At 45.2% G+C, this 25209-nt stretch overlaps 2 protein-coding genes across 3 annotated transcripts in view; one reads left to right on the top strand and one right to left on the bottom strand.

Annotated features, from left to right (window-relative positions):
- The window catches only part of ak6 (adenylate kinase 6), a 49107-nt gene extending 43830 nt beyond the window's left edge, over positions 1-5277 (bottom strand). The window contains exons 1-2 of one of the 2 annotated variants that reach the window (XM_052068378.1): positions 5140-5277; positions 4994-5057 (exon numbers count right to left, since the gene is read on the bottom strand). In XM_052068378.1, the coding sequence (XP_051924338.1) occupies positions 4994-5054 (61 nt within the window). In that variant the 5' untranslated portion in view covers positions 5055-5057; positions 5140-5277. The remainder of the gene's footprint in view (positions 1-4993; positions 5058-5139) is intronic. The other variant, XM_052068377.1, reaches the window with a different exon arrangement.
- Positions 5278-5281: 4 nt separating this feature from the next.
- Positions 5282-25209, top strand: part of rad17 (RAD17 checkpoint clamp loader component) — a 155434-nt gene continuing 135506 nt past the window's right edge. Inside the window, exons 1-5 of the mRNA XM_052068405.1 lie at positions 5282-5477; positions 6222-6360; positions 7286-7360; positions 8822-8960; positions 25063-25199. Of these exons, the coding sequence (XP_051924365.1) occupies positions 6262-6360; positions 7286-7360; positions 8822-8960; positions 25063-25199 (450 nt within the window). The 5' untranslated portion in view covers positions 5282-5477; positions 6222-6261. The remainder of the gene's footprint in view (positions 5478-6221; positions 6361-7285; positions 7361-8821; positions 8961-25062; positions 25200-25209) is intronic.

Below are 25209 nucleotides of genomic sequence, written 5' to 3'. Positions count from 1 at the left end.
GTGAACCACACTGTGGAGAAGAAGGGGACCAGCACGGTTGCGATACGCACAACGGGGCACGAGAAGTCAGCTTTCACTGTCGTTCTTGCTTGTCATGCTAACGGACAGAAACTGCCACCTATGGTGATTTTCAAGCGAAAGACGCTGCCGAAAGAAAGGTTTCCAGCCGGCGTCATCGTGAAAGCAAACCAAAAGGGCTGGATGGACGAGGAGAAAATGAGAGAGTGGCCAAAAGAGGTGTATGTTAAGAGACCGGATGGCTTTTTCCATGCCTCGCCGTCACTCTTGATTTGCGACTCCATGCGTGCCCATCTCACACCAGCGGTGAAAGACAAAGTCAAGCAAATGAACTCCGAGCTTGCCGTCATTCCCGGAGGCTTGACGAAAGAACTCCAACCGCTGGACATCGGCATCAACCGGGCGTTCAAGGTGAAGTTGCGAGCGGCATGGGAAAAATGGATGATCGATGGCGAACACAGCTTCACGAAGAGTGGGAGGCAGCGCCGGGCTAGTTACGCCAAGATCTGTGAATGGATTGTAGCTGCTTGGACGAACGTTGCTCCTAGTACAGTTGTTCGAGCTTTTGGCAAAGCCGGCATCATTTCCGTGGAGCCACATGACGACGAGAGTGACTCTGACAACGAGGGGGAACCCGGCGGTTTGAATGGATTACCGATACTTGCACAATTGTTTAATTCGGACACAGAAGATGACGACTTTGATGGCTTTCTGAGTGATGCTTGAGCAAAAAACGTGAGTACCTTGTAAATAAAATACACCCGAACTCAGTTCTGCTTTCGTTGCCTTTTTAAAAACGTGTTTTAGCTTCGAGCTTCAGTGTGTGCTTCAAGCTAACATGTTAGCGAACGTGTTAGCATGCATGCATGCCGTATGTTTAAGCGTATGTTTTACCACTTTAAAACTGCGCCTATTCGTGCGGTGCGTCCTGTATATGTGTAAAATACAGAAATGTCACCCATTAATGAGACTGCGGCCATTGGTACGGTGCGCCGAATAGTCGTGAAAATACGGTACTTAAATTTTTAAACTTGAACTGAGTAAAAACTCTTAATTTGTGATTGCACAGTATTTTTTGTGTGTGTTTGTTTTGTCACTTTGTGTTTGTTGTTACGCCGTGTGGACCTGATGTGGACTTTTTTCAGCATTTTTTGGCCACGACATAAATCAAGTAGGAGACTCTGTGCTTGGTGGTTGCGCCTTCTCGGCAGCATGGGTATACCAGTACTGTTTTTGACTGGGAGGAATTTCGGCACCATTTGACTGTCGTTGCTGGACAGTCCCTGGGCGCTTGTGTCTTGCGCCTGTAATGGGCAGCATTTTGCCCGTGAAGATTGCACGACTGTCTGTGTCCTATGTGTTGTGTTGTTATTTTTGTTATTTTGACTTCAAAATGGCGCCGCGAGAGTGGCTGCCTTTCCAGCAGCTCCTATTTTTTGTTGTTCTACTTCTTTCTTTCATAACTTTGCTGCTGTGAATTGGGAATTTCTCCATTGCGAGACTAATAAAGGTTTTCTTATCTTCTTATCTTAATCCTGTATTCACTTCATTGAGGCTGAGGCTGATACTTGGTGGTGTGTCATCTTTTCTAGAAGTTCATCAATATTTGGGGTCAGGCTCTGAGCTGAGCAAATCCTCAAAATTGAGTGAAGGTGTTCAGCAGTAAATTGACTTCTGTTTGATGTTTTGTTCATTTTCATCAAAAAAAAAAAGTTGTTCGCACAGGTATGTGCTGCCAAACATCGACATCGTTTGAGCAGCCTGGTATGCGCAGCTGGGCCATTGTGTCAGGGAGGAAACAGGCACACTGCGCAGCACCCACTGCCGTATCTTTTTCATGCACTATAGTTGTGTCATGCATAGGATGTAAAGCCAAAAACCCCTCTGTCACGCTTAAGCTGGAGTCTACTCCGCGGAGGAAAATTGACAACTGGGCAACATCAGAAACTTCAGCGTTCTCATCCACAGCCAAGGAATATGCGATGACATCTTTTCCGTTTTTTACCAGTTGCTCTTTTTGATAAATGGACAACTGATCTACTCGCTAGGCAATGGTGTTTCTGCTCATGCTCACGTTTAAAAAGAGTTGCTTTTTTTCGGGGCAAACTTCGTCACAAACTTTAAGCATACAGTTTTTAATGAAATCCCCCTCCGTAAGTGGCCAGGCTGATTTAGCGATGTCTTCTGCCGCAATAAAACTGGCCGTGACAGCAGCCTGGCTTTGTGATTTGGCTTTTTTGAACAGAGCCTGTTGAGATTCAAGGCTTCATTTTAATTCGTCAACCTTCTGTAGCCTTTGTTCCACGTCCATATTGTTTTTGTTCGCGTGTTTCGTTTCATGATGTCATTTCAGATTATACTCTTTCAATACCGCCACACTTTCTCCGTACAGAAGACACACAGGTTTTCCAGCTACGTCCGTGAACATGTACTGCGACTCCCACCTTGTTTGAAACCCCCGGTGCTCAGTGTCCACCTTCCGTTTTGCCATTTTTGATGGGTAGCTGAAAGCTAACATCACTGTTATGCAAGCAACTGCTGTACTAATAAATATTGAAATAAAGCAAGCGGCCGTCTGCTTGACGCGTCACCGTTGCATTGTGGGAAATGTAGTATTAAGATAAGAAAACCTCTATTAGTTCCCAATTCGCAGCAGCAAAGTTATGAAAGGAAGAAGAAGAACAACAAAATATAGGAGCTGCTGGAAAGGCAGCCACACTCGTGGCACCATTTTGAAGTTAAAATAACGAAAATAACACAACACATAGGACACAGACAGTCCTAAAATATTCACCATGTTTCTGCATACACTTTGTTGTCTAAAGCATTTCTAGCTGAAAGAGGAGAGGATCAAAGTGTGCTTTCACCAGTGGATCAGAGCCGTCATGCTGAAAATGTGCACACATCTGCTACCAGCTAAGTTCTGAAAGCAAACACGAAGCTGTAGCGTCCATTGACGAAAAGAGAAGAGTTCAGTTCTCCTGTCCCACTCCGCTTCAAACTCCAAGCCGCGACTCCCAGTTCCAAATCCGCATCTGCCCTGCGCGCCAACGCTCCTTTCTTCTCATCGTCGGCTCCTCAAGACTTAACATCCATCCAGCCGCAGACCTTTCAACAGCACCGATCTCTCCGCTGAACAAAGCGGGGCTGTGAAAAATGCTGCCCATTACAGGCGCAAGACACAAGCGCCCCGGGACTGTCCAGCAACGACAGTCCAATGGCGCCGACATTCCTCCCAGTCAAAAACAGTGGTGGTACGCGCATGCCGCCGAGAAGGCGCAACCACCTAGCACAGAGTCTCCTCCATGATGAATGTCATGGCCAAAAAACGCTGGAAAAAGTCCACATCAGGTCCACACGACGTAACAACAAACACAAAGTGACAAAAGAAATACAAAAACAAACAAAAAAAAGCAAGGCTCATGAGAGCACTTGACGGCTGCCTACTCGGGCGCTATCTTGACTTCAAAGTTGGTCCGTGTAAAAGATCTGTGGGCTGCCGGCTTGCTGCGGTCTGCGGGCCGGTTCTAATAATAAATCGTTTCATCCCAGGGGACGCTGAAAACCTTTGTTTTTTTTCAGTGTTGACAGAAACGGATCTGGCCCGCGGGCCGCCACTTTGACATATGTGATTTAGAGCGTTCAATCAGCCTGCCATGCATGTTTTTTTTTCAGAATGTGGGAGGAAACCGGAGTACCCGGAGAAAACCCACCCAGGCACGGGGACAACATGCAAACTCCACACAGGAAGGCTGAAGCCAAAATCAAACCCTGCACCTCTGCATTGTGAGGCTGGCGTGCTAACCAGTCGACCACGGGAACGTCTCATAAGTTATAATGAATGATTAATTATATAAATTAGCGATTTCTCACAATATTTAGATAAATATCAATTGGCCACACTTTATTATTAACATCTGCCAGTGTTCACATTTTGAAAAGATCACTCCCGCAATATTCCTGGAGAGTCACAGTGGCTGTCTAATCACTGGTGAGCTATTTTTGGAATAGGCCCGCGGGCCACTTATGTAGTCCTTGGGGAGTCCCTGGTGCCCACGACCTCTGGTATAAAACGGTACTATTTGCGTCCACTTTAAGCTGGGTGGATGGAGAGTTCGGCTGACCATAACACATTTTCATGCCTTTAGATCAGAGGTGGGCTGACTACGGCCTGCGGGCCGGATCCGGCCCGTTGGTCTTTTTAATCCGGCCCGCCGAAGGTTGGTACACAGTTAAGGTTCAATGTGAATGATTGCATTCATTTCATTTGGTTGACCACAGACAAAATCCATGGGAAATAATCCCTCAAACACAATATCTGTGGCAGAGTGTACAGTGCAGTGGAAAAAGTGTCTGCCTTCCTCCTGTTTTTTTTTTTTTTGCTAATCTATCACACACACAGGCTTCAAATCATCAAACCAATTTTAATACCACTCAGAGACAACCCAAGGAAATCCTAAAAGCAGTTTTCAAATGACAATTCAATTTAATAAGGAAAAATAAATCTAAACCTTTCAGAGCCTCTGTGAAAAAAGTAATTGTACCCTGAACCCTTTTCAACAAATATTGTGTGCACCGTTTCACACACAAACTGTGTTCAAACAAGTCCACAAACAAAAATATAATAACTTTTTTCTTTTACCATGCATGTTGCTTTGCACCTTAGTGTAGGGACTTATGGTATTCCTTCTCTTGAACAATCCTCGTCAAATCTGTCTTGTATTCCATTGTTGCCACTCGAAGCGGGCACTGTCTGCATGCTAGCTGCAGCGGTTACTTAGTACTTTTTTGAATCTTTTTGAATTTTGAATCTTTTTTGTTATACTTTTGTTTAAAGTATTACGACATACGGCAGTTCGGCTAAAACGGGGTATAAAGTACGTAGCTATTGTTGCTGTACAATTTTGAACAGCGCAAATGCGATTCACAAAGCCACACAAGATAACAAAACTAACTATTAGAGAGGCTTTGATACCTGTTAACAGGATGTTTGGTTGTCTCGTATTCATATCGTGCGAACAGCCCACACGTGCCATAACCTGAAAATAAATAAATAAAACAGATGCTTGCGTGTTTGAAATATTGTCTTAAATATTTGCGTTTAATATCCATCACACTGACCTGAAAAGATAACACCAGGGATTGCCTTGCGGTAATTTACTTTGTCAGAAGTCTCGGAGGAATTTTTCTTTGGCATTTGCACCTAAAACACTGCCGGAAATTGAGATGTCACATCAGTTTACGTCAACGGTCGTCCAATTTACGGCATCGCATCAGCAGAGTTTAAACAGACAGAAATACAGTACTCCGCTGCTTTATTGCAGTCGTTAGTTCTGTCCAAAATGACATATTTTCTTCATCGACGAATTGGATTACATGATTTTCCCGAAAACAGATGGGATTGACTCCAGCACACCCCGACACTGATGCGTAGGTTTGGCTAAAGGTAGTTGAATTTGGTGAGTTTATTCTGACATTATTTTAAATAGGGTATACGGTTACTAGCTCATCGCGTGCCAAGTTACTCCACCGGTTGGCTTGTAAATGTAACCTGTGGAAGACAAATGCTGAAAAATGTTTATGCTCAGTCAGCCGACTACTCGCTGTCATGCAGGACTTGGTTCCCTCAATATTCAGAACCACAGTCAAGAATGAAAAGCTGTCACTGAAAGAGAAAGCTGCTTCAAGCAGATTGAGTTTAAAAAGTCCTTTCCGGCAGTTTTTGTAGTCCAATTGAATACAATACGCTATTAATTGATATTATAATAACTTCTATTCCTAGATTGGGCAGGTGACTGGAAATCCTAATTACTTTTCTTGAAACCAAGCTCAACTCAGTTGAGTTATTGACCCCAGCACACCTGGTGTAGCCGTTTGTTACGGTACTTCTGTTTTACTTGGTGATAGTGTTCAAAATAACAGGTAAAGGTACAATGTGTGATAAATAAATAAAAATGACGAGGGCTCGTTATTATTAGCATTTGAAAGAAAAAACAAATACTTGAAATACACAATACTGATAGATTTACACCTTTGTGTCTGTTTTATTGTCATTGTTTTTGTTGTAACTAATTGGAATATGTGTAAAACTTATAGAAATGCCCTGATGAATAGTTCATTTATTAAATGTGATCTTTCTTGACAAACTGTTCCGTGCACCAATCTTTCATTAATTTGACAGGACAGAATTTATTTGATTGTAGAGAGAAGAGGGGTCAGATTTGGGGCTCCTAAATTGAACCAATGGGGCCTCACAAGAGGAAAGGAGAGATCTGCAGCTCAGACCGAGGCCGCAGGAAACAGGATGAACCCTGGGTGGACAGATACATGCCATGCTCAAAGGTAAGTCTTCATTCCTCTATTCTCTATGCTGCATATTTTCACTTTCAACATGAATACTCACTCATCCTGGTCTCTATGCTTCCACCCAAGCATTGTATTGTAAATTAAAAATATGAATGAAATGTATTTGAATTTACTCTTTACTCAAAGGTCCCAAATTTCACTTAATTTTCATTTCACAGTGAAACTCCTCTACAACAAAATCATGTTTGCAGCAAGAAAAATTTCACAACAGGGGGGTTTTCACTGTAGTATATTTGATTTCCTGGCCTTCCTGTGTGGAGTTTGCATGTTCTCCTTGTGCCTATGTGAGTTTTCTCTCGATACTCCGGTTTCCTCCCACATTCCAAAAGCATGCATGTTAGGTTAATTGGACACCATATATTGTCCCTAGGTGTGATTCTAAGTGTGAATGATTGTTTGCCTTTATGTGCCCTGCGTTTGTAAAAGTTTTACTAGCCCAATTGGGCCAACTTCAGTAAACACCCAGAGTCATGAAGTAGTCCCGAGCCATCAAACTACTTTTATTGTTGAATGCTAATGAAGGTAATTCAGCTGACCATATGAAATAGCTGATACCCATCCATCCATTATCTGACCCGCTTATCCTCACGAGGGTCGCGAGCATGCAGGAGCCGATCCAAGCTGTAAGGAAACTGGAGTACCTGGAGAAAACCAACGCAGGCACGAGGAGAACATACACATTTCACACAGGAAAATGAGGACAGGATTCAAAACCACAACTTTTGCACAGTGAAACGGACGTTGCAACCATCCTTCTACCGTGCCACCCTATAATAATTATTATTAATATTTAAAGAAAAGCCGAAGTTTGTCAATCTGAGAATTATTTTATGGAGTAGACATGATCTGCAACTAAAGCAGCTGTTAGCTTTTTAATGTTTACTGTGTTTTTTTTACATAGGTTGATTTAGCTGTTCACAAGAAGAAGGTAGAAGAAGTGGAGAATTGGCTGAAAGTCCATACAGACGGATCACAGGTATAGTTTAAAGTTCTCATTTTCAAGTTATAGAGTTACGAAGGAGCCTTGTTTCATACAGGACTGTTGCTCTATATCAGATAATGAGACAAAACTAAGTCACACGAAAGCTAAGACAATGAAATATGACGAACCATATGCAGCAGTTGGCTCCACTGTGACTACAGTGGGAGACGAGGAAAGACCGGTGTGTTAACTGTGTCTAAAAATGCTGCTAGCAGACAGCACAAAGCCAAATAAACCAAGGCACCACTTGACGATATTACATCTTAATCACGCAGATAAGCCGCTGGAAAAGTTGCCTACTGTAAAACGTACTCATCGTAGCTATTAATCCTTACTTCCTCATTTTGTTAAAAAAAAAAAGCGAAAAAAATCAGCACAAATTGTTTTATTCATTTTTGTTTTGTGGACTAAAGTGTTTTATATATTCTGTTCCTGAGTTAATGTTGCTTTGAATTTTAATTTATTATTTATTGATTTATTTAATTTTAGTTTTCAGAATAGTGCAATGGATCAAATGGTGCAGTAAGCTGGTAATAAATGTTTTAACAAGGATTTTTTTTTAAATTTCAGGATAATTGATCCATTTAAAATCTTTCTTGTTACAGACTAAAAACCAATGTTAAGTTATTCTTTGCTGTGAGTTGAGCTATATTTCTTTTTTTCTTTCTTTAATTTTAACAAAATACTATATCCTGCAGAAGTGGACGTTTAATCATTTTATAGACAAATGATGATTATTGTGGCAGCAGAGAGTGGGGTGGTGCGAATTGTTTTCTTCTTGTTGCGGGGGCGAAACAGAAAACAATTGAAGCACTGTTCTATATGTACATTTGTATAGTACTGTATATGTAGCTTATATGAATGTATGCATATGATTATACAGTGCATCTCCTATAAATACGACATAAAAAGTATGTATTTTTTTAATTTGTCCAAATTAATTAAAAATAAAAGACCACGTCACATGCAATAAGTATTCACAGCCTTGCTCTATTGCTCTTCTCAGCCTTTGTTGATGCACCTTTTGGCTGTAATTACAGCCGCGAGTTTTTTTTTTTTTTAAATATGATACAACAAGCTTGGCACACAGATAGTATCTTTGGCCACTTTCACTCATTCGGCTTTGCAGCACCTCTGATCAGGTTTAATGGGGGACCGTTGGCGCACAGCTGTTTTCAGATCTCGCCAGAAATGTTTGATCGGATTCAAGTCTGGGCAATGGCTCAGGTTTGGATTCTGTTTTCCCTTTAATCATAAAAACTTTATTATAAAAACTGCATTTTTGACTAATATTTAAATTAGTTTGATGATCTTCAACGTTTAAGTCTGACAAACATTATTTCCAACCAGTGTGTGTGTGCGTGTGTGCGCGTGTCTGTGCGTGCGTGTGCGTGCGTGTACACGCAGTATCAATGTACGTAGCCATTGTCACACATTGCCTGCTCTTCCTCACAGGGTGGGCTATTGCTGCTAACAGGACCATCGGGGTGTGGAAAGACTGCTACAATCCAGGTTTTGTCTCTGGAACTGGGCCTAAGAATTCAAGAGTGGACCAACCCACCGAAACTGGACTCGTACACCAACAGTCAGCAAGGTGAGGATAATGGTATATAACCTAGACAAGTTCTCTGTCACTGCTATTCTCAATTTTATTTTAAGATTCTCTGGGTATCAAATGTCAACATGCTTTTGTACGAGTGCCAGGATTTTGTGATGTAAAAATGAAAACCAACATGAATAACTAAAAAAAAAGAAATCCACCAATAATGTGAAACATATCCTGGGCATCTCAATTAAAATAAAATTTTCCGCATGAAAAGGCACATTGGATTATGAGGCGCACCTTCAGTGAATGGTTTATTTTGTATATTTCTTAAATATATTGGACGCACTGGATTATAAATCGCAATCTACAATACATCCACTAGATGGAGCTATGGTCAAGGAAATGCAAACAGAACGATCAGATGTCAGTAAATTGTAGGAGACTAGACTGTCTTAGAAGTTTTTGTTATTTGTTCCTTTGTTGTGTACTGTATTCACAAACGAAGAAATCACAAAATAAATTCTGTAGAGGGACTGTAGTTTCTTTCAAGGAATCGTCAATTTATGTTTTTCGGAGGCGGTCATGAACGCCTCTCGAGTCGAACAGAAGAAGAGAAGGCACGGAGACAGTCAAAGACATACCTGTATTTGTTGAGACTGTGAAAACCATGAATAGATTGTGCGTTTTAAAAAACCAACACCACAGCTCTCCTTTTTTCGGAGCTGCACAAAAACTTATTTAATGAATCAGTGACACAGTTCACTGAATCAACAGCAAGTTATAACATTGACTCATTAACGTTGAACTATCTTGTCGCTATTCTATTTCCGTGTTATATTGTATGTCTACAGCAAGGAGCCATTTTGGGGTTGACATATTACCGTAATGACCATACATAAGGCGCAACGGATTTTAAGGTGCACTGAGAGCTTTTAAGAAAATAGAAGACTTTTAGGTGCGCCTTTTAGTGCGGAAAATATGGTATTATATTTTCGAAAGGAAGTAAAAATAATGGAGTGTTTGAACAAGTAAGCACATATTTAGTCATGAACTCTTGTAACTGGGGATGTGGTTGTGTTCAAAATGAACCAATCACATTCAGGCCATGTCGACACGGAAACTGAGTCACTTTATCGCTAAAAAAATTGTGAACATGGAAACATTTCAGGAAATGTATGTGTCCACAAGAAGACACTGAAAGGTTGTAAATTACATGCCAGTAAATTGATGCTGTAGAGCAGCCACTGGAAGTTACCAAAAACAAAACAATATAATGCAAAACAATACCTCCTGATTTATATAGCGCTTTAACAACAGCTGCAGCTGTAACAAAGCACTTAACAAAACAATTAACTTAAAGTAAAATAATAAACACAACACATAACATAAAACGGCTTCAAACAACAAAGTGTATGCAGAAAAGTGGTTAAGATTGCACGACTGTCTGTGACTTACGTGTTGGGTTGTATTATTTGTCATTTTATGTGAACTACCGTATTTTCACGACTATTCGACGCATCGTACTAATGGCCGCAGTCTCATTAATGCGTGACATTTCTGTATTTTACACATACACAGGACGCATCGTACGAATAGCCGCAGTTTTACAGTGGTAAAACATACGCCAGCTTAAACATACGGCATGCATGCGCGCACTCTAACACGTTAGCTTGAAGCACACGGTAGCATGCCAAGACATACAGATAAGCTAAACACACGTTTTTAAAAAGGCAACGAAAGCAGAACTGAGTTCGGGTGTATTTTATTTAGCCATCGTACAATGTTCTCACGTTTTTCGATCAATCATCACCCAGAAATCCATCAAAGTCCTCATCCTTTGTATCAGAAGCAGAGGACTGCACATCTCAGTTGTCATTGAATGCATCACATGCTAGTGTGAGTTGCTACGCATTGCCGAGCGGAAAGAAGGAGTAGCAACAGCAAAGTCAACATTTCTCTCGTGTGAAGCTTTCCCACATTTGAAAGTAAAGAACAGAGCGAAACATGGTGGCAGCGCGTGTGTGTGTAGAAAGAATTGAACAATTGTGCAAGTACCGTAATCCATCAAAAACGCCGCATTCCCTCTCTTTGTTGCGTATTGTGGCGTAACTCGCCAAGCGCTGCCTCTCACTCTTTGTAAAGTTGTATTTGCCACCGATCATCCATTGTTCCCATGCCGTTCGCAACTTTACTTTGAACGCCCGGTTGATGCCGATGTCCAGCGGTTGGAGTTCTTTAGTCAAGCCTCCGGGAATAACGGCAAGCTCAGAGTTCATTTGCTTGACTTGTTTTTTCACCGCTGCTGTGAGATGGGCACGCATGCCAAAAGCATAACCGGTGGCTTTAAGTTTGAACTGAGCTTCGTAGGCGTGTCTTTTTGTCGAAATTATTTTCAGGGGTTCTTAGAAACCAAAACCGGAGTTGTTTTGCAACAATGCACATTGCCACACTCTATACAAGTGTTGGTACTGGCTTGAGGCGTCCACTTACACGCCCACCCTTCACCATTGGCGGACTAGCTTGCCTGTCCTCTCTCTCTCCCTCTCTCTCTCTCTCTCTCTCTCCCTCTCCATATATGTATATATACACGCCCACCCTTCCCTGATTGGCCGACTTCTCTCCCGCATGCCTGGCCACAGTCACTTCCGCCTTTTCTCTATATAAACAGCGTGTCGGCTGTCAGTCAGATTTTGGAACTCAGCGCATATAAAGGACGCTCCGCGCCATAAGTCGTCCTGTCCATTTTGGAGAAAATTTAAGACTTTTAATGGCGCCTTATAGTCGTGAAAATACGGTAAATGCGGGCACCCGCAGCGGCTCCTCTTTCTCCTTAGGAAAGAAATTTCATCTGTGCTGTATGTTGCACGTGTCGCACATTTGACAATAACGTTGACATGAACATGAACAAGAAAACACGGACAGTCATGCAATCCTAACCGCTTTTCCCTTATGCCCTTTGTTGCTTGAAGCAGTTTGACATGAAGGAGGAGAGAATGAAAGTGTCCTTTCACCAGTGGATCAGAGACGTCATGCTCAAAATGTACTACAAGCTAAGTTTCAAAGTCAACAAGAAGCTGTAGCATCCATTGACGAAAAAAATCTCCTGTCCCATGTAAATCCATTTCAATTCCAAGCGTCGACTCTCAGTTCCAAATGCGCATCTACGCTCTGCACCAACGCTCCTCTCTCCTCATCCTCAACTTCAGCGGCCATCCATTCAGCCGCACCAACGCAGACTGTCCAACAGAGCCGACCTCACCACTGAACAAAACGGGGCTGTGAAAAATACTACATGCGTAAAAAACACAAGCGCCCCAGGGCTGTCCAGCACCGAGAGTCAAATGGCGCCGACATTCTTCCAAATCAAAATCTGTGCTGGTACAGGCGTGCTGCCGAGAAGGCGAAACCACCAAGCACAGATCCTTCTCCTTTGATGTATGTCGGGGCTAAAAAACACTGTAAACAGTACACATCAGGTCCACATGATGAAACAACAAACACCATGTGACAAAACAAAAGATAAAAACAACAAAAAAAGCAAGGCTCTTGAAGAACACTTGCCGACGGCTTCCTACTCGGGCGCCATCTTGGAAAAAAAACAAACAAAAAACAAACAGAGAAGAAGCCTTAGGTTAAATGAAAAGTCAGCGAAGAATGACAACAATGGCCAATATTTCAACAAATTCATGGAATTTGTTTTTGGTTTGGATGAATGACAAGATCATTCTGCTACGTGTCATCACGTAGTTATTCGTAGAGTTGGGCAGGAAGTGAAGCGTTTGAGACTTTCCTTCAAATTGCAAATTGCCAATGATTGATGGACACAGGCTTTGGGTTTATTGGGTCGTCTAGTTATCCGGTTGTTGTCACTTTACAATAACAAAAAACACGAAACAATACGGGTTGAGCAGCGGCAGCCAAACCGCGTCATCGTTCACTCAACCCGAAGGTCGGAAAGAAACCACAGGGGAGGGAGAGAGGGAGAAAAAACCCACGCTCGAACTACCCTCATTTTGAGGATAATTTGAGTGAGGCAAAAAAACTCCTGCACAAGCATATGACAGTTACAACAGGTCACAAGACATAAACAATGAAGACGGTGAATCAAGGGAATGTATGAGGGAGGGGGTAACGGTGGGGGACTAGCTTCCGTGCATATTTTCATCAGGGGAAGGTTGAGATATGGTCAAATGATGGTTATCTTATCTTATCGTATCTTATCCTCACTGTCGTCAGTGCTATATTTAATGCATTTGAATCTCTTTTTGACTGTTCTCCCAACTGACAGTTTTGAACCATAGCTCTTGGTCATTTTAATGAGGGCTGCGAGGTCCGTATTGTTCTTCAGAATCAGAATCATCTTTCTTGGCCAAGTATGTAGAACACACAAGGAATTTGTCTCCGGTATAACACGCTGCATTAGTATCATCGTAAACAAGGACATGACAAATTGGTATGCAAGGACATTTCGTAATGTAAGTGAACCGTAGTGCGGTTGTACCACCCAGTCACAACTGTGAGACAATGTGCAAAGTATCAAGCACAGCTAAAGTGAACAGTGGTAGAATACAATACTATGACAGTTTGTATAGTTGGTGCAGAAAATCATTGAACCATTTTAGTGGCCAGTAGCAGTATTTGTAGTACAAGAAGAGTGACTACATCAGTGACTTTTTAGGGAGTTAATGGCTAGAGGGAAGAAGCTGTTTAAGTGTCTACTGGATTTGGTGCGTATGGATCTGTAGCGCCTGCCTGAGGGGAGTAGCTGGAAAAGGTGGTGGGCAGGGTGCGGGGGATCAAGAAGGATTTTCCGTGCCCTTGTCTTGATTCTTGCAGTGTGCAAGTCCTCAAGAGTTGGTAGGGCGGTGCCAATGATTTTTTCTGCCGTCCTAACTGCCCGTTGAAGTCGTATTTTGTCCTTTTTTGTGGCGGCCCCAAACCAAATCGTGATGGAAGAACACAGCATTGATTCGATGACTGCCGTGTAGAACTGGCGTAGCACCTCCTGTGGCAGGCCATGCTTCCTCAGCAGCCTCAGGAAGTACATCCTCTGCTGGGCCCTTTTCAGGATGGAGATGGTGTTGACTTCCCACTTCATGTCCTGGGAAACTGTGATTCCCAGGAACTTAAAGGTCTCGACTGTTGACACAGGGCAGTTGGATAGTGTGAGGGGCAACTGTGGAGAAGAATGTTTCCTGAAGTCCACGATCATTTCTATAGTCTTGAGCGTGTTCAGCCCGAGGTTGTGTCGGCTGCACCAGAGCTCCAGCTGCTCCACTTGTTGACGGTACGCAGACTCGTCGCCGTCTTTGATGAGACTGATGACCGTGGTGTCGTCTGCGAACTTTATGAGTTTGACAGCTGGATCTGTTGAGGTGCAATCGTTTGTGGAGAGGGAGAAGAGCAGTGGAGAGAGGACACATCCCTTTGGGGAGGTTCCAGTGCTGGTGGTGCGTGTTGATGATGTTGTCGCTCCCAGTCTCACCTGTTGTGTCCGTCCCGTCAGGAAGCTGAGGATCCACTGGCAGATCGTAGGGGACACACCGAGGTGGAGAAGTTTGGGGGTGAGGAGTTCCGGGATGATGGTGTTGAACGCAGAGCTGAAATCCACAAACAGAATCCTTGCGTAGGTCCCTGTGCTGTCGAGGTGCTCGAGGATGTAGTGGAGACCTATGTTGGCTGTGTCTTCCACAGACCTGTTTGCCCGGTAGGCAAACTGGAGAGGGTCCAGCAGGGGTCCGGTGACGTTCTTTAGGTGGTTCAACACAAGGCGTTCAAAGGACTTCATGACCATAGGGCGACCGGCCTATAGTCGTTCAGTTCCGATTTTGCCGATTTATTTGAAACTGTGATGATGGTAGACTGTTTGAACCAGGATGGGACCCCACACAGCTCCAGGGATCTGTTGAAGATTTGTGTGAAGACCGGAGCCAGCTGGTCAGCGCAGACTTTCAGGCAGGAGAGGGACAGTTTGTCGGGCGTCACAGCTTTCTTCATCTTCTGCTGCTTGAAGAGCCATCTCACGTCCTGTTCGTGGATCTGTAGTGGAGAAAAAGAGGGGGTGTGGATAGAGTAGTTTCTGGTAGAGGTGGGTGTATGTGGGAAATGGGGGTGTCCTTTTCAAATCGGCAGAAAAACATTGTTTAGTTCATCAGCCAGACCCCTATTGTTCACTGTTTGGGGGGATGGCATTCTATAGTTTGTGATTGCTTTCAGGCCATTCCATACAGTTGCAGAGTCGTTAGCAGAGAACTGGTTTTTCAGCCTCTCTGCATAGCTTCTCTTAGCGATGTTAATTTCCTTTGTCAATTGGTTTTGGGCGTGTTTGTACAGTGCTCGATCTCCACTTCTAAATGCGGCCTCTTTCTCTTTCCTGAGTTTGGGAGTAAACCATGGCTTGTTATTGTTGAAGGAGCGGAATGACTGTCCTCACAGAAACTGATGTATGATTTTACAGTGTCTGTGTATTCGTCCGGTATGCCCGTTGAAGTTTCAAAGACGCCCCAGTCAGTGCAGTCTAAGCATTCTTGTAGAGCTAGCTTTGCTTCATCCGTCCATTTTTTCACAGTCTTAACAACCAGGTTAGCACATTTGAATTTCTGTCTGTATGTACACCTGTAGGTATTAAGTGGATTAAATTGTGATCAGAAAGACCCAATGCTGCACGGGCGACCGATCGGTATGTATGTTTGATTTTTGTATAGCAGTGGTCTAGAATGTTGCCTTCTCTGGTGAAACAGTCGATGTGCTGCTTATATCTGGGAATTCTTCCACTTCTTCCTCATCTTTCTTCTTATTATTTATATACAGTGGAGTTATTAACAACCATTTTTATGAATCTTTAATGTTACACACTAATTTTGTGTTGAAAATCTACCTCTAGTTACGTACATAAATTAAGTACATGTACATTCCATGCACAGTGCTTTATATACAGCAGTGGGTGTATTAAAGTTGTCTATAAATACTGTTGAGTAGCAACATGCAGTTCGCCAAGAAAACAATGCAAATTTTGAGTGTCTGAACATACATGAAAACTCGGGAAACTTTGCACATCTATCAGGTGTGGCAAAGTCATTCATATTTTTAGTTGATTGTACAATTTGTTAAAAACGGCTCATCACTGCTCCTTAGAATTTTTTAACAAAGCAGCCCCAATTTTATGTTTCACCAAGATCTCTAAAAATTTGGTGCTGTGTGAAACCACCCAATACCTGTGAAAAAATATTTTGGAGCCATCTGCTAAACCTAAGAGGAAGTCATTTTGAATGTACTTTACATTTCCGCATCATGGGGATGGGGCGCTTCTGACTTCGACTTGGGACGTTGTGAACCGGTGGGCAGAGTACTTCGAAGACCTCCTCAACTCCACTAACACGCCTTCTTTGGAGGAAGCAGAGTCTGAGGACCCTGAGGTGGGCTCTCCTATCTCTGTGGTTGAAGTCACCGGTTAAAGTGGTTAAAAAGCTCCTCGGTGGCAAGGCCCCAGTGGTGGATGAGATCCGCCCGGAGTTCCTCAAGGCTCTGGATGTTGTGGGGCTGTCCTGATTGACACGCCTCTGCACAACATCGCGTGGTCAACAAGGAGAGTGCCTCTGGATTGGCAGACCGGGGTGGTGGTCCCTCTTTCTAAAAAGGGGAACTAGAGGGTGTGTTCCAACTACAGAGGGATCGCACTCCTCAACCTCCCTGGTAAGGTCTATTCAGGGGTGCTAGAGAGGAGGGTCTGTCGGGAAGCCGAGCCTCAGATTGAGGAGGAGCAGTGTGGTTTTCGTCCCGCCCGTGGAACTGTGGACCAGCTCTACACCCTGAGCAGGGTCCTCGAGGGTATGTGGGAATTCGCCCAACCAGTCTCCATGTGTTTTGTGGACTTGGAGAAGGCGTTTGACTGTGTCCTTCGGGGGGAGTTCTGTGGGGGGTATTTCAAGGGTGTGGGGTACCGGAACCCCCTGATACGGGCTGTTCGGTCACTATACCACCGATGTCAGAGTTTGGTTCGCATTGCCGGCAGTAAGTCGGAATAGTTTCCAGTGAGGGTAGGACTCCGTCAAGGCTGCCCTTTGTCGCCGATTCTGTTCATAACCTTTAGGGACAGAATTTCTAGGCGCAGCCGAAGCGTTGAGGGGGTCCGTTTTGGTGGCCTCAGTATTGCATCTCTGCTTTTTGCAGATGATGTTGTACTGTTGGCTCCTTCAAGCAGGGCTCTCCAACTCTCACTGGAACGTTTCGCAGCCGAGTGTGAAGCGGTTGGAATGAAAATCAGCACCTCCAAATCTGAAACAATACTCCTCAGCCAGAAAAGGGTGGAGTGCCCCCTCCGGGTTGGGGAGGAGATAGTACCCCAAGTGGAGGAGTTTAAGTATCTTGGGGTCTTGTTCACGAATGAGGGCAGAAGGGAGCGAGAGATCGAGAGGCGGATCGGTGCAGCATCTGCTGTGATGCGGACGTTGTATTGGTCTGTCGTGGTAAAGAAGGAGCTGAGCCAAAGGGCGAAGCTCTCAATTTACCAGTCGATCTACGTTCCAACCCTCATCAATGGTCACGAGCTATGGGTCGTGACCGAAAGAACGAGATCCCGGATACAAGCGGCCGAAATGAGTTTTCTCCGCAGGGTGTCCGGGCTCTCCCTTAGAGATAAGGTGAGAAGCTCGGTCATCCGGGAGGGGCCCGAGCTGGCCTGAGAATGCCTCGAGATACCCCGGGGAGAGCTGAAAGAAGTAGCTAGGGAGAGGGAAGTCTGGGCTTCCCTGCTAAAGCTGTTGCCCCCGCGACCTGGCCCCAGATAAGCGGTAGAAGATGGATGGATGGATGGATGGATTTCCGCATCACCTGACTAAAGGCTCCATAAAACTTGACCCACATGATCACATTTTTCCTTCTAATGGCCGAAGGAAAAATTTTTTACTCTTGGTGTTTTTTTTCCCAGTTGGTTAACCAGATTTACTTCATATCTGCTCTAAAGCATTATATAATATCTAAATTAAATGATGTGATGTGTGTGATGTGAAAAACAATTGTAAATAGCACTGCGATTAATCCATTTTGTATTTCTTTTGCACTTAATTGAACTGTGTTAGTTTTTTCTTCTTTCTTCTTTCTACCCACATTCTTGCTGCTGGAGGCTGTAAATTTCCCCAGTGTGGGACAAATAAAGGATACCTTATCTTATCTTAAAGAGTACTCAGGCCCTCATGATGTTGCAAAACGAAATTTATTTTTGCGAAAAGCTGTTGCCATGTCAACACTGTTTTCCAAGAAGACAGCACTATTTTTGAGATTTTCAACACGTTCGAAAATTGATGAAACTTTGCAAACACATAAGGTAGAGCAACAGAATTAATATAGATTATTGCGCAATTTTAAAGAAATGGCTCAACAATGCCCTCGACAAATTTTTAGTGAAACGTGTCCCCACAAGCAATGACATTTGGGATGTATTTAAAATAATAATAATAATAATAATAATGCATTTTATTTAAAAGCGCCTTTCGTGCCACCCAAGGACACTGTAGGACAATAAGAAAATACAACGTAAATATTTGTAAACGAGATATAGAAACAGGACATAAAATCATAAAAACATAGGAAATGGAAGAGCTATGTGTTGTAGGCAATCCTGAACAGGTGTGTTTTTAGTCGGGACTTGAAAGTGGAAAGAGGTGTGCAGTTTTGAAGGTCCGGAGGTAGGTTGTTCCAGAGCTTTGGAGCAGCGTGACTGAAGGCTCTGGCTCCCATGGTGCTCAGTCGGGCAGGGGGCACTAACAGGCAGAGGGAGGACGAGGATCTGAGGGAGCGAGAGGGGATATGCATCTGGAGAAGGTCGGCTAGGTAAGGAGGGGCCAGGTTGTGGATGGCCATCTTCTATATCTATATATATATTGCGCGTCGTCCCGCACGCGGTCTGTCCTTCCATCTGTCCCTTTTCAAAACGTACCTACTTCACCGCGCCGCTGCGCGCCGCCACTGCGCCACTCAGGCAGTGGCTCACTACGATCGCGCGGGCATCTTAGCGAAAAAATGTTGTCTACCCACAAGCATTGCAATGAAATTGTTAGTTATTTAGTAGAGCTAAACATCTCTTTTCCCATGGGCTCACCACCCATGAGAGGGGCCAAAGGGGTCGGGTGCAATGTGAGCTGGGCGGCAGCCAAAGGCGGGGACCCTGGCGGTCCGATCCTCGGCTGCAGAAGCTAGCTCTTGGGACATGGAATGTCACCTCTCTGGCAGGGAAGGAGCCCGAGCTGGTATGTGAGGCAGAGAATTTCCGACTGGATATAGTCGGACTTGCCTCCACACACAGCCTGGGTTCTGGTACCAGTTCTCTCGAGAGGGGTTGGACTCTCTTCCACTCTGGAGTTGCTCACGGTGAGAGGCGCAGAGCAGGCGTGGGCATACTCATTGCCCCCCGGCTCAGTGCCTGTACATTGGGGTTCACACCGGTAGACGAGAGGGTTGCCTCCCTCCGCCTTCGGGTGGGTGGACGGGTCCTGACTGTTGTTTGTGCATATGCACCAAACAGCAGCTCAGCATACCCACCCTTTTTGGAGTCCTTGGAGGGTGTGCTGGAGAGTACTCCTGCTGGGGACTCCATTGTTCTGCTGGGGGACTTCAATGCTCACGTGGGCAATGACAGTGATACCTGGAGGGGCGTGATTGGGAGGAACGGCCCCCCCGATCAAAACCCGAGTGGTGTTTTGTTATTGGACTTCTGTGCTCGTCACGGATTGTCCATAACGAACACCTTGTTCAAACATAAGGGTGTCCATATGTGCACTTGGCACCAGGACACCCTAGGCCGCAGTTCGATGATCGACTTTGTAGTTGTATCATCGGATTTGCGGCCGCATGTTCTGGACACTCGGGTGAAGAGAGGGGCGGAGCTGTCAACTGATCACCACCTGGTGGTGAGTAGGCTCCGATGGTGGGGGAAGATGCCGGTCCGTCCTGGCAGACCCAAACGTATAGTGAGGGTTTGTTGGGAGCGTCTGGCGGAATCCCCTGTCAGAAGGAGTTTCAACTCCCACCTCCGACAGAGCTTTTCCCATGTTCTGGGGGAGGCGGGGGACATTGAGCCCGAGTGGACCATGTTCCGTGCCTCTATTGTTGAGGCGGCCAATCTGAGTTGTGGCCGTAAGGTGGTTGGTGCCTGTCGTGGCGGCAATCCCCGTACTCGCTGGTGGACACCAGCAGTAAGGGATGCCGTCAAGCTGAAGAAGGAGTCCTATCGAGCCTTTATGGCCTGTGGGACCCCAGAGGCAGCTGACGGGTATCGACTGGCCAAGCGGACCGCGGCTTCGGTGGTCGCCGAGGCAAAAACCCGAGCGTGGGAAGAGTTCGGTGAGGCCATGGAAGCCGACTTCCGGACGGCTTCGAGGAAATTCTGGTCCACCATCCGACGTCTCAGGAGGGGGAAGCAGTGCACCACTAACACTGTGTACAGTGGGGATGGGGCGCTGCTGACTTCGACTCGGGACGTTGTGAACCGGTGGGCAGGGTACTTCGAAGACCTCCTCAACTCCACCAACACGCCTTCCTTGGAGGAAGCAGAGCCTGGGGACTCTGAGGTGGGCTCTCCTATCTCTGTGGTTGAAGTCACCGATGTTGTTAAAAAGCTCCTCGGTGGCAAGGCCCCAGGGGTGGATGAGATCCGCCCGGAGTTCCTCAAGGCTCTGGATGTTGTGGGGCTGTCCTGGTTGACACGCCTCTGCAACATCGCGTGGTCAACAGGGAGAGTGCCTCTGGATTGGCAGACCGGGGTGGTAGTCCCTCTTTTTAAAAAGGGGGACCGGAGGGTGTGTTCCAACTACAGAGGGATCACACTCCTCAGCCTCCCTGGTAAGGTCTATTCAGGGGTGCTGGAGAGGAGGGTCCGTCAGGAAGTCGAGCCTCAGATTGAGGAGGAGCAGTGTGGTTTTCGTCCCGGCCGTGGAACAGTGGACCAGCTCTACACCCTTAGCAGGGTCCTTGAGGGTATGTGGGAATTCGCCCAACCAGTCTACATGTGTTTTGTGGACTTGGAGAAGGCGTTTGACCGTGTCCCTCGGGGAGTTCTGTGGGGGGTGCTTCGTGGGTATGGGGTACCGAACCCCCTGATACGGGCTGTTCGGTCACTATACCACCGATGTCAGAGTTTGGTTCACATTGCCGGCAGTAAGTCGGAATCGTTTCCAGTGGGGGTAGGACTGCGCCAAGGCTGCCCTTTGTCGCCGATTCTGTTCATAACCTTTATGGACAGAATTTCTAGGCGCAGCCGAAGCGTTGAGGGGGTCCGTTTTGGGGGCCTCAGTATTACATCCCTGCTTTTTGCAGATGATGTGGTGCTGTTGGCTCCTTCAAACGGGGCTCTCCAACTCTCACTGGAGCGTTTCGCAGCCGAGTGTGAAGCGGTTGGGATGAAAATCAGCACCTCCAAATCTGAAACCATGGTCCTCAGTCGGAAAAGGGTGGAGTGCCCCCTCCGGGTCGGGGAGGAGATCTTACCCCAAGTGGAGGAGTTCAAGTATCTTGGGGTCTTGTTCACGAGTGGGGGTAGGAGGGAGCGGGAGATCGACAGGCGGATCGGTGCAGCGTCTGCTGTGATGCGGACGTTGTATCGGTCTGTCGTGGTGAAGAAGGAGCTGAGCCAAAGGGCGAAGCTCTCAATTTACCGGTCGATCTACGTCCCAACCCTCACCGATGGTCACGAGCTATGGGTCGTGACCGAAAGAACGAGATCCCGGATACAAGCGGCTGAAATGAGTTTTCTCCGCAGGGTGTCCGGGCTCTCCCTTAGAGATAAGGTGAGAAGCTCAGTCATCCGGGAGGGGCTCAGAGTCGAGCCGCTTCTCCTCCACATCGAGAGGAGCCAGATGAGGTGGCTTGGGCATCTGATTCGGATGCCTCCTGAGCGCCTCCCCGGTGAGGTGTTCCGGTCATGTCCCACCGGGAGGAGACCCCGAGGAAGACCCAGGACACGCTGGAGAGACTATGTCACCCAGCTTGCCTGGGAACGACTCGGGATCCCCCGGGGAGAGCTGGAAGAAGTAGCTAGGGAGAGGGAAGTCTGGGCTTCCCTGCTAAAGCTGTTGCCCCCGCGACCCGGCCCCGGATAAGCGGTAGATGATGGATGGATGGATGGATAAACATCTCTTTATTTTCGCGATAAGCAATGAAGATGAACAAAAAGTTGAACCAAGCAACAATACTTTTGTGGGCCGATGGCCCACCTTACCAGCCTTCCGCAGGAACTAGCTGATGAACCGCACGGAGGGCGGCGAACCAGCTAGTATATGTATATAGAAGCAGTTTGTAATTGATGCGATGTTGAACAGGGAGCCAGTGGAGCTGTTGGAGAACGGGGGTGATGTGCTGCTGGGAAGATGTTTTTGCGATGATGCGAGCAGAAGTGTTTTGAACCAGCTGGATTTTATGAAGGGACTTTTGAGGTAGGCCGAAGAGGAGAGCGTTGCAGTAATCAATGCGGGATGTGACAAGACTGTGGAGAAGAATAGTAGTGGTGCGGGGGGTGAGGGAAGGGCGAAGTCTGGTAATATTGTGGAGGTGGAAAATAAGCAGTGCGGGTGATGGTGTTGATATGTGAGTGGAAGGTGAGCATGCTATCCAGGATGACACCCAGACTCTTAACCTGGGGGGAGGAGGACACTAGGGAACTGTCAATGTTGAAGGAAAAACTGTTTACTTTGGATAAAGTGGATTTGGTGCCAAGAAGGAGGACTTCAGTTTTACTAGCATTTAATTTAAGAAAGTTTATTGTGAACCATGTTTTGAGTTCGGAGAGGCAAGAGGTGAGGGAGGGGGGTTGGAGTATGGAGTTTGGCTTGCAGGAGAGGTAGAGCTGGGTGTCATCAGCAAAGCAGTGAAAGTGGGTATTAAATTTGCGTAGGATATGGCCAAGAGGCAGGAGGTAGATGATGAAGAGAAGGGGACCTAGGACAGATCCCTGTGGTACAACTGTGGTGACTGGGGAGGGCTTTGAGGTGAAGGATTTGAGCTGGGCAAACTGAGTGCGGCCAGTGAGGTCGGAGTGGAACCAACTGAGGGGAGTGTGGGAGAGACCAATGGAGGAGAGTCTATTGAGGAGGATAGGGTGAGAGATTGTGTCAAAGGCAGCGCTCAAGTCTAAGAGGATGAGGATGGAGACTAAACCGGAGTCAGATGCTCTGAGGAGATCATAGCATATACATATTTGTAGGTATATGACTCTTGGAGCCATTTGCTAAAGGTATCAGGATGTCAGCCATTTTTCATTTCCTTTCAATTTTTGCCAATTTTTTTGCTATTTATAGACGTCACATTTCATCCAAATAACTTTAAATCTGATGTCCAATTTCCATTTTGTCAGTATCCCAACATGACAGTACCTCAACTTTGCCAGGGCTGCGAAGGCCCTTGCTAGCTGCTCGCAGCTTGAATTATTATTGTTATTAGGGCCTATTGTTTTTGTATAAATTATTATTAATAGTAATAAGTTATTTATTTCACAAAACTGAATCACATTTTTGTGAAATTTTTCACAAAATTTTTTGTGACTGAACCATGCACGAAAGCTCCCCAACCTTTGTACACTCATTGGCCATTGTGAAAATCGCGCTATTCCAAAGAACGATAACACAAAATGGCTCTGTAGCACCACCTACAGTGGAAACATAAAACAATTTTCAGTAATTTTGACCTGGGCCAACAAAAACAGGCAGGCACCTGTAGCACCCCGAGACATACAAAAAAAGCCGCAGCATTAATCTGCAATGAACAGGATGCGAACTATGAATTTGTGAATATTCAATAAAATATTGTGTTTCAGCCATCATTTTACCGTCATTAGTCAACAGATATCTATCTGTCTGGCTATGTAGCTATCTGTCTGTTTGTCTATTAATGCAAAGGAATTTCCACAGGTTCACAGCTCTGAAATGCTTATTGAATAAAAATAGTATATTAATGGGCATATGAGAGGACTGATCAGGATTCACTTTAAAATACTTTGTCAACTATGCTGGAATTGAATTAGCAAATAAATCTGTTCATTTTCGTAGCAGCACATGAATAATGAGCTCTCGACATCAACTTATCAAAATGGCATCTTATAGGGATATATGACAACATCGGTAAGAATGCAATACATAGAAAAAATTTCACTCAACATTGCATTCACTTCATGTTCATAGTGTGGCCACCAGAGGGCACTTTAAGTATGAGTAACTGGTGTCTGCAGCCTCGAAGGGTCTTGACTCGAGGTAAGACCGGGCCAAAAAAACCCAGCCCGACCCGACCCAGCCCGCTGGTATTTAAACCCGACCCGGCCCGAGCCCGAACAATTAACTTGATTTGCAGGCCCGAGCCCCAAGCAAACCCGACATTTTCTATTTTATTCGTGATGACTCGGGAGGAGGAGGGGTGATTTGTTTTAACAAATTAAAGCCTGTGTTGTGTCATGAAATCTAAGTTAAACAAGTCTGTATAAATATTCACATCTTTTAAACATGTATTTCTGTTTCTGCAGCGAGTACATTAACCGACAATTTTCCATCATTGACGGATTTTAAAAATATATATTTTTTAAAGAGTTTGAGGAAAAATTTAAGGCCGTCCGTCATTTTGACGGTTTGAAAATTGGGCCATTAACCACAGCAGCAGTACGTCCTTAAGAATCTAGTGCGGCACTTACAATGATGGCTGGATAATAGACACAGACAGGAAGGAGTTCTTTGAATTGTCATTGCAAGAGTTTAGTACAGTACGTGTTGTGATGAGGCGACTTCTGTTTTTTTGCGAACCACGTTCTCTCGTGGTCAATATTGACGGCCTCGAAACGAAAAAAAAAAACCCCAAGTCAGCGAGAGAGAAGCCTGGCCCGACCTGACCCGAACCCGAAGCAGTGATTGATATTTTAGGCCCGACCCGAATTTCGGGTCGGGCTCAGGCTCAGGCCACCCAATCTTACCCCTAGTCTTGACACATTGAAATAAGGCTCGTATTGGTCCCATATCAATATGTGGTATTGGTACTTGGCCATCCCTGATTAATTGGAAACAAATGCTGCCAGGCAAAATTTTTATTTGGAAAAAAAATATTTTATGTCCGTTCAATCCAAATTCCACCTCGTTTCTCTCAATCCTGATTTCTCTGTTTGTCTGTGTCTATTATGTGTTAGACAGGACAACAAACAGTTTATCCAGTACCTCACAGTCAGCCCAATTCCAAGAATTTCTTCTAAGGGCCAACAAGTACAACTGCCTAAAGATGGTGGGAGATGCAAGATCTACAGGCATGAACCTTATATTGGTTGAGGTACGTGCAG

This window comes from Hippocampus zosterae, chromosome 6 (assembly GCF_025434085.1).
Source record: "Hippocampus zosterae strain Florida chromosome 6, ASM2543408v3, whole genome shotgun sequence".
In the NCBI taxonomy this organism is placed as follows: domain Eukaryota; kingdom Metazoa; phylum Chordata; class Actinopteri; order Syngnathiformes; family Syngnathidae; genus Hippocampus; species Hippocampus zosterae.
The sequence above is the reverse complement of the archived record's forward strand: the minus strand, read 5'-3'. Positions and strand labels throughout refer to the sequence as shown.